A 10,031-nucleotide genomic window follows, 5' to 3' on the forward strand; every position below is an offset into this window, starting at 1 on the left:
TCCCTCCACTGCCATTTTCTTTCTGGAACATATGGCTAAATAGTTCAAAGTAAGGAATTGTCACTTTATGCCATTAAAGCTGTACTTACATGTACATACATATATGCTTTAGAAGTTTTATTTATTATAGGTCTAAAACGTATTGAGAATTAAATGATTTTAATGAAGTGACACAACTATGTCATTGAAAGTGTTTAGTTACCTGCAAAATATTCCCATTGCGGTGGTCACGCGTGACTTGACAATATATCCATTGGCAGCCGCGTCTATTCTCTATTCCATTTCATCAGTTGGCCGACATTTTTATCACTATGGTTTTGTGACGCCGCACGATCTAAATATAGATCGCCACACTGGGTTGACAAGAAGGTGCGCAGTGTACTTTGGGGAAGTCGGTTTTAAAGAAATGGCATAAAGCATGTAAGACTACCAACGAGATGTGCCTACTTTTGCAAGGAAGAAAATATGAAATAAAGGAACGCAATAAAAATAAATAAAATAAATGCTATGTTCCACAGCAAGTAAAAGTTTAGTCTCATTTTGCAAGTTTACCACGTCGTCTGCTTTGTGCCGTACTTCCGGGTTTCACATTGATAGTATTTTCCTTGAAATATATTCCATCTATATCTCATGTTTAGATCGTCAGTTGAACCACAGTTCTTTCGAACAAGAATCATTGGCAATATTTCTGCAAAACATATATTGAGCAGCAAGAAATGATACAAATCAGATAGTAAAAACACAACTTATTTGTCTTTAGGGACTACTTTGAAAGTTCTCTGTCGGATAGAAAATGTAATTCCTAACATTTTGAGATATACCTCATACCCCACGACAAAAAAACTAATTCTGAAAATGTTGAATTCCGGAGTTTGGTGGCCTCTTTGTCACGCATTCTTGTGTTTTGTCCTGATTTTCAGAAGGTTTGCCGACTGATGTGTATTTACTAGGTGTTAAATATCATTTATGTATTTTTATAGACCAAATCTACCATTCCATATTACGCACTGCACAAGATGGGCTTACCGGTCACTATTGCCGGCGACGGTCAAAAACCCTACCTCGCGGAAAAGCTGGATGAATATATGGTATACTAAATATCTAATTGATTCCTGGGGTTAAGCTAATCATATCCCGCTCTCTTAAAACTAAATAGACGGAGGGACGTGCGTTGAAATGTTCACACGAGACAGACGACTCTCTCCCTCCATCCAATACATTGTCTGTTTTTTTCAGAAGTTAAAATGGAGCACTGCTGTACAGTCGAGTAACGTTTCTAGTCATTATGTTGAGTAATATGTCGTGTAGCAAATACTAGTGCGTTTTGGAACCGGAAGTGGATGGCTAATCTTCCCAGCAGGCATCAACAATAATGGCAGCCAGATGACAGGTGTCCGGAAAAATATTTTCTGTGTATTTAGGATATACTGCCGCAGTTACCAGTGATCCTGTTACCATGACACTGGTAGCTGCCGCGAGTAGATTTGCGAGAGTCTATATTTTTAGTCCGGAAGCGTTCATATTGTGCATATTGCTACTACTTTTGTACAACTCTTTTCTTCACATCCAACCTCTCTGGCGGTTGTTCCAAAGAGCCCGTGTGAAGCTTCAATTGAAACTAAGTGGGAACTACGACCATGTTCCGGAGCATAGTGAACAAGAGGTGTCACAAGAAAAGACTAAAGCTTCCTGGGAATCTAAAAAAGAAAATGTTGCAGTTTTCGCTATACAAGGCCGCCGTCCACATATGGAAGACCGTTTTAATATTGTGATTGACTTGGAACACACAAGAACGTCTATATATGGCATTTTTGATGGCCATGGAGGAGAGGTATTGTTCATTTGTCACTTATTCACAATGTATTCAGAAGTTATGTTTTGATTACATTATATTCTATACCAGATTATATAATTTTTAGAAGTTGCATTTGAACTTCATATAGATTGTAAGGACAGTACGTCAATGGTTCTGTGTTTTTAAATCATACATGAAATAATTTCTGAGTGTGACATCACTTGCTTGATTCAGTTCTCAAACCAAACTATAGAGCTCTGCTCAGTGAAGCTGACAATGCATTAGCTGTGCAGAGTAAACTGGTTTCTTAACAAGATTTGAAGCCAGTATCTATCGAAGCCTACATTACCGCAATATGTGTATGCATCATTCGCTTAAAGCCAATCACTCTACTATCCAGAGTTCTTTGCAGCCAGCCGAGTACCTCTGTCACGTTGTGACATCTTACACATTCCATTCATGTGTTTGGCATCTGTTTCATTGTGACGATTCTACACGTTCACATAAACATTCGTCATGAAATGTTTACCTGCAATTGATAAATATCCTAAAACTTAAAAAAAACTATTCCCATTTACATATTTATCCAGTCATCAAAGCCCTATGAAGAGCTAGAGATACGGCCACTTTGATGTGTAAAGCTATATTGTCTTGCACCTCACTGTCACATTTGTAGTAGTATATCTACATAATTCTGCACAACAATATGTAAGGGGCAGCGAAAGGCTTGCATAAGGCCGGCCTGTTTTGGAAAAAAATGTGTTTGTTTACAAACAAGAGGAAAGTCTGGTCACGTGTGATCAGCCTACACCTCGGCGAGGAGAGTCGGGGGTCTCGGCAATTGTTTTCAAACAAAGCTTTAGAATGGTTGAAATCTTGTCCCTTTAAATAGTAAACAAAGCATGCTAAGGAAGAGAATTTGTAAATGTCTACTTCTGTATTATGAGGAACACAACGTTTCGGGGTATATGCTTACTCCTTCATCTGGTGAATGAATGATATGCCAAGTACAGTTGATGAGAAGGTGAAGAGAATGATTGTTACATGAGTAATATTGTAGTTTATCATGGAATGTGTCTCTCTCAGTTTGCAGCAGATTTTGTGGAGAAGACTTTGTTTAAGAGCATCATGATACGGCTACTAAAGATTTCACTGGGCGAAGAACCCGAGAACTTCACTCAGATGCTGATCGAGGAGTTTCTCACCGTGGACAAACAGCTGCTCAGTCTGGCCAAGTCAAACATGGAAATCTCAGGTGACTGATTCTTTCCACATTAGAATATAGATTCAATAATGGAGAAATCACTCAAATCTGGAGATTCTGGAAGTAGAATCATAGCTCGTCAGAGGTCCAGATAAGCTTCGTATCTGCGTGAAATACGCATCAGAAATGCAGAAATACGCAGTCAAATAAAACCCAAGCGTATCAAATACGCAACGAACATAACAGATACGCTACAAAAATAAAACTTGTGCTTATCATCAAAATATTGTGAAGTAACCCTGCGTATTCGATTAGCAAATCAGCAACTTATTTTGAAATTATAAACGGGCATTCCGTCAACCTTGCCAAACTCCACGATGACAGTTACATCATGATCATTTGCCATCACACTTTCTTGTGGAAGTATCGTGGTATTTTTTAGTCCTATAGGCTCTCGAACCCACACCACACCAGTTTGCAGGGACTAGATGAATAGTGTTTTTAAATATTTAACTTAAATACCCACATGTGTAAAAACTAGTGGGTAACAGAAATTTGAATACCCAAATAGAATTACTGATACCCAATGATTTTAAAAAGTATGGGTAAAATACCCACAACACCAAAAGCTTATCTGGAGCTCTGCTCGTTGATTCTACTTCCGGAGTCAACAGATTTGAAATGATTTCTCTGTCCTAAAATGTTATGTGAATAGACAATGCCATTTAGAAAGTGGTCAAGTGTAACAAATGTTATATTTGGGATAACACTTTCTCAGTAAAGTACAGATGGCATTGTGTATTCATAGCTTTCGGCCATGGGAGCCGTGCCAATTTACACTTGTCAGAAGGGTACTCAAAGTACGTGATCTAGACTACCAGATGTTGGACATTCATTTTTTTAAGCCTTGGTGGGTTAAATCGCTAAATTTCTGTTCTGGCGATTAGGTGCCTCACCATGCTCACTCTGGCAAGTGTGGGTTTGAATCCCAGCCGCGACTCAACCCCAAAATGTACGATAATCTGAACTTTACTAAGAAAGTGTTATCCCAAATATTACATTTGTTATAAAATGTTATGGTTGATATACAGGGTTAGAAACTAACAGTTTTCGTCCACTAGTCCTTATATTGATAACATACAGCAAAACCCTTAAAATGGGCCAATTTCTACTAGTCCTTAGGATAGCTTTACTATTGGGCAGTTTGGTAAGGATTATAGGACTAGTACCAATTTCTAACGCTGATGTATAATTTCTCTATAACTTTGTATAATGACTTACAGTTGTGTCATCTTTACTTGCACAATTTGATGGTATGGCCCTAACATGTTAGAATTGGTATGATGACATACAACAGTTATCAAAGTCATTTGACAACACATTTTCACTTGGTTGATACATGTCATAGTATCCCAACTGCTTAGATCAATGCTCATGATGTCAATCACTGGATTGTCTGGTCCAGACTTGCTTATTTACAGACTGTCGTCATATAGCTGAAATGTTGTTAAACAACAAACTGGTTTCACCGATCTGTGAGCACTCATAATTCCTGGCTACTGTTGTTGTTTTTAAAATAAGATAAACACAGTTACCATGACTATAGATAACTACATATGTCATGCTGAAGGTAAATTTTCTCTCTGACATCATAAATGGCGTAAATGGTCTGAAATGCTCCAACTGCATTCCAACACCATTCCAACACAGAGTTATTGAAATTGACCCTTCAATGACCTTCATAAACTGGAGGCCACTCTGACTGGTCATGAAATCATGATGTATTCAGTCAATATATGAATATACACATTTTGTGACCCCTCACATCTTTGTTGGGGACATAGGTGGCCCAGTCGTCTAAGGTGCTGCAATTCCCTGTGCAGAGTTGTGTCCCTTGGGCACACAAGAAACCTATGATTATGAGTTCGAATCCCGGTTCACCATGATTATGTTTCTAGGTTTGTCAGCATCTTACCAGTGCTCATGAGTTTCTCCAAGTGGTAAATCTCTGAGACTGAATCACTTCAGGCTTTCCTCCCACATGAAGCTGACACCCCGTGATATAGCTGGAATACTGTTAAACGCAGCGTTAAACCCAACTCACTCACTCACATACTGTAGCAAATTGATCACATTATCCTGATGTCATTACCTGTTCCTTAATATCTCTACATTTGCTTTGACAAACCGTCACCTATTATTCATCGCATATTGATTAAGCCAACGCGTGATATATAACTCGAGTATTGTTCAAAGTGGCGTTAAACCAAACTCACTCTCGCTAAGTAATTCTTCATGTAGTTTATGTTGGCGATTGAATTTTTGTTTAGGTAGCAGAAATTTGCCATGTATTGTCATATGAAATGTTGACTTGAGAGGGTAGAGTGTGATTGCTCTTTTGTGCAGGCACCACAGCGCTGGTGGCGTTGTTGAAGGACAGGCAGTTGACTGTGGCCAACGTTGGCGACTCCCGCGGGGTGCTCTGTGATCAGGATGGCAAGGCCGTCCCTCTCTCCTTCGACCATAAGCCACAGCTGGTACGTGAATAACACAATGCCCAGCTTGACATTGTTACCATAGTTACAGGTAGAATTACAATAGACTTGTTTATCCCATCATCCTAGTCAGGCCATGCTTTGTGCTGTGTATTCATGGAACTTGGCAGTAAAACCAGATAGGTGTGTTTATGTTGGTGCATGTCTGCCTGTTGCATTAAGAAGCAGGGGTGGTCAGGTAGCCTAGTGGTTAAAGCGTTCGCTCGTCATGCCGAAGACCCAGGTTTGAATCCTGACATGGGTACAATGTGTGAAGCCTCTTTCACTGGAATATTACTGGAATATTGCTAAAAGCGGCGTAAAAACCATACTCACTCATAAAAACACTAACACTAATACTTGAAAATCTTGACTTTTAGAACCAGTCTTTCAAAAACATTGCATGTGATGTGGTCCCGGAGTGTAGCTGGACCGTTCTCACATGTAACACACATGGTGTCTCCTTCTTTTGAAGACTGCCTCCACGGACTAGTGGAGAGCGGAAGGCCCAGGGCTCTATCCACGGCCGCATCATACCAAAAGACGTTAAAATATGGTATTTGTTGTTACCCCGTCTGGCACTCGGCATTATGGGGCTAAATCAAGGACTGGTCGGCTCGGAGTCAGTATACTGTGTCTGAGTGGGGTATTCATGTTAAAATGCGGCATGGTATATCAGTGGGCTAGCTCTATAAATCGGCATCAGTCCAGACTAGTACAAGCAGTCACACACATAAACGTGCATGCACGTCGCTATATAAGTGCAATAATCTTGGACGCAACGTTAAACCCCATTTCACCTCTCCTTCTTTTGAAATACCTGTGCCCGTGGGTTGCACCGAAGTGGTAAATGTCTGAGACCTGCATCACTTCAGGCTTTCCTCCCACATGAAGCTGACACGCCGTGATATAACTGGAATACTGTTAAAAGCGGCGTTAAACCTCACTCACTCACTCACTCACTCACTCACTCCTTCTTTTGATATATAACTCTGGTCACCCAGCAGTAAATGGGTACCCAGTAGGATGAGATGGAGGTGTGACTGTCAACCTTCTAGCACCACAAGGCAGATTGGGTTGTATACTCCCCAGGGTGCTGAGGAGGACAATTAAATGCAGTCTGTTCCATTGACCGGGGGTAGTAATGTTAGCGCTTATGAATGGAGTTGGTGCTTTACAAAAATTATTATTATTGTTGTTGTTGTTGTTGTTATTATTATTGTTATTATTATCATCATCATTATTATTTTTATTATTATTATTATTATTATTGAAAGTTTCATCAGTTGCTTTTTTTCTTAGATGACAAATGTCATGGGCAATAGCATTTACCATGTTTACCAGGAATGTGTACCATATATGGATGGTCACGATATGGCTGAAATATTGCCGATGTGACGTTAAATTTTAACTCACTCACTACCATATATGGAAAATATCGTTTCACAGAAAACTATGATCAGTTGCTGCATTGGGATGTTTTTGTTGGTTAGCACCGGAAGGAGTGGCAACCGTGAAATATTAGTCATTGTGTGTCATCATTCCTGAACTGTTTTATGATTTTGCAGCTGAAAGAAAGGAAGAGGATTCGTCAGGCCGGGGGTTTCATCAGCTTCAATGGGGTGTGGAGGGTAGCTGGTGTGCTAGCCACATCAAGGGCTCTCGGGGACTACCCTCTGAAGGAGAAAAACTTTGTGATAGCCGAACCAGATGTCTTGAAATTTGACATGGACGAAATTCAACCCAAGTTCCTTATTTTGGCCACAGATGGATTGTGGGATTGCTTCAGCAACGAGGAAGCTGTGGACTATGTGAAAGAGAGGCTGTCAGAGCCTCACTATGGTGCCAAGAGTCTCGTGTTGCAAGCATATTACCGGGGCTCCGTAGACAATATTACTGTGATGGTGGTAAACTTCACAACAGGGAAGGTGGCATATTACAACGCTAATCGGTAGTTGGTGGTCGTCCAAAGCTGTCTGTATTCATTGAAGGATTCTCTAACATGGTTGTATGTTATCACATTATTCCCCCGATTGTGTGAATGGTTGATACATTCTTTTATGGCCTTATCTCAAAAATGCAGCTCAAATTTTGTCAATATCTAAATAGTATGTTTTCCGAGATCTCACCTAATTCTACCTGTTGCTAAACACGTGACACAGGACACGCTATCCTTGCAAAATGGCCTCCATTCTATAGCAGACTTAGATTGACCAAGAAACATTGCAGGTCGTGTGCTCAACGCTTCACTTCCATTCGGTCAGAGTTTGTTTGTTTGTTGTGTAACGCCGCACTCAGCAATATTCCAGCTATATGACGGTGGTCTGTGAATAAGTGAGTCTGGACCAGACAATCCAGTGGTTGATATCATGAGCATTGACCCATGCAATTGGGATCGTTGGCATGCATCAAACCAAGTCAGCAAGCCTGACCACCTGATCCCGTTAGTCGCCTCTTACAACAAGCATAGTCGCCTTTTACATCAAGCAGTTGTTGCTGAAGACCAATTCTATCCCCGGATCTTCACGGGTCAGTGGGGGCGGTCGGGTAGTCTATTGGTTAAAGCGTTAGCTCGTCACGCCGAAGACCCGGGTTCGATTCCCGACATGGGTACAATGTGTGAAGCCCATTTCTGGTGTCCCCCGCCGTGATATTGCTGGAATATTGCTAAAAGCGGCGTAAAACAAAACTCACTCACTCACTCACTCACGGGTCAGTGACCAAGTGGTAATCAGGGAATGTCAGCTTTGTATACTGAGACTGTTGTCACTGATAAACTCAACAGGTTTGTCATTTCGTCATTTAGCGTGTCTTCTGTCCCGTGAGTTGGGAGGAAAGTGCAGTATAGGAGTAGTGTTCATCCTGACATGGTTCAAATTTGGTTATACATGTATGTCAAGGACAAGACTTGGGGCAAAAGTTGTGCTAGCACAAAATTCACAGTTTAAAAAGAAAATATTCCATGAATAAATTGCAATTGTTTTTCAATTCAGAGAATGGACTCTTTTAGTATAATGGAAGTATCCCATTTTGACCATTGGTGTCATGATATTACACAGATGTTCAAGTTTAATTTCAGTCAAGATTTATTTCAATCTCATTAAAACTGGATCTTTGTGCTCACAACCACTACACAAAAACACATTTGGGCGTTAACTATCACGATATCGTAAGGAACGCTCTGATTGGTTGGATGATATGTCATTCTGAAGTGACCTGTCATGGTATGTCCACAGATATCTATGTAGCTCTGATTTTACTGAAATTGGATTTATTTTAGAACAAAACCAATTGACTTTCTTCGATGTAGCCACCACACCACTAGTTCAAAATGAGTGAAAATTTGTCGGGGTGAGTTATTTTACATGAACACCTAGTCCATTTGGACTACAGAATTGTGGAATAAAATGATTTGTGGTTACTCTGATTTGCTTTGAAATTACTGACAATGTTACATGTCCTATTTTCAGATTATAACCTGTGTCTATATGTTGTTAACCTTAAAGATCCATTCCAAATGCCTATTGAGCATCAGTTCTGAATGATACTGTTACAGATTTTTCCACAACTTAAATAGAACTAACCTGATCATAGTGAAATTGTTGGTGATTGGGAATGAAGTCATGATTGTTACAATTAACACTTGTTTCGGCAGCGACCATTTGATCATATTGGGGATGGAGGGGGAGGAATGTTATAGTTACTAATTATTTAGGCTCATGGTTTTAATTAAAAGAATATCTAAATTTGCTGCTGCAGCTGAAAAAAAAAATTCAGTCTCCAGACAAAATCCAAGTACATTAACACCTCCCCCACCCCGAATATCAAATGGTTGGTCCCCCAGTGGTACTGACGGAAGCAGCCACATGCACACTGGGACTGTTTCTCCGTGCTATTTGTAAATCTTAGTTTGACTTGTACTTAATTTATTTGTTTTTTACTATCTGACATTGTGTGACTATATTGAAATATTTCTATATGCAGGAACAGTTTTCAAGAAAGCACCATCTTTTCTGTACATGGCATGCTATTGTTTCACATGAGAGATGTATTTTCAATTCGTTTTCTTATGAAATAAGGAATTGGTCAGTTTAGGAAAAATAGCCTTGGTAATATTAAGGGCCAGGGTTCTACTGATATAAAAGTAGTTTTTCAAATGTAGAAGATGGGAAAAAGATCCCTTTGTGTTTTTGAAAAACAATTGATGTGACCTAAGAGAATCCTTGACTGGAGTCAGCATGTTGTATATTCCATGGTGTGATGCATGGTGTGGTGTGTGTGATGCACTGGTTGCTGTGTTGACCTGGTAGTCACCACTCTGTATCTCAGGAACTGCAGGCAACAGGTGTGAACAGGAGGTAGCTCATCTGTTACAAGGGGCAGTAACCATGGCAACTACGAAGGGGGGAACGACTTAAACAAGTTGATTTTTTTAGTCTTAGGAATTTCTTTTTGACCAGTTGTGAATGAGGTGGGTTTTACTCTCGGAGGCGTCATG

General features: G+C 40.0%; 1 protein-coding gene across 1 annotated transcript; it reads left to right on the plus strand.

Moving 5' to 3' along the window:
- Positions 1–1,354: 1,354 nt before the first annotated feature.
- On the plus strand, positions 1,355–7,916 carry LOC124139535 (protein phosphatase 1L-like). Its single transcript, XM_046506667.2, has 4 exons — positions 1,355–1,831; positions 2,882–3,050; positions 5,406–5,536; positions 7,102–7,916. The coding sequence occupies exons 1-4, from the start codon at positions 1,457–1,459 to the stop codon at positions 7,486–7,488; spliced, it is 1,062 nt and encodes a 353-aa protein (XP_046362623.1). The 5' UTR covers positions 1,355–1,456; the 3' UTR covers positions 7,489–7,916.
- Positions 7,917–10,031: the final 2,115 nt, after the last annotated feature.

The sequence above is a fragment of the Haliotis rufescens genome, unplaced genomic scaffold, assembly GCF_023055435.1.
Source record: "Haliotis rufescens isolate VD_foot unplaced genomic scaffold, xgHalRufe1.0.p SCAF_9, whole genome shotgun sequence".
NCBI classification, from domain to species: domain Eukaryota; kingdom Metazoa; phylum Mollusca; class Gastropoda; order Lepetellida; family Haliotidae; genus Haliotis; species Haliotis rufescens.

Coding starts and splice junctions, on each gene's coding strand:
- LOC124139535 (XM_046506667.2), top strand. CDS start 1,457: ATGACACTGGTAGCTGCCGCGAGTAGATTTGCGAGAGTCTATATTTTT. Junction 1,832..2,881: donor TTGATGGCCATGGAGGAGAG/GTATTGTTCATT, acceptor TGTCTCTCTCAG/TTTGCAGCAGATTTTGTGGA. Junction 3,051..5,405: donor GTCAAACATGGAAATCTCAG/GTGACTGATTCT, acceptor TCTTTTGTGCAG/GCACCACAGCGCTGGTGGCG.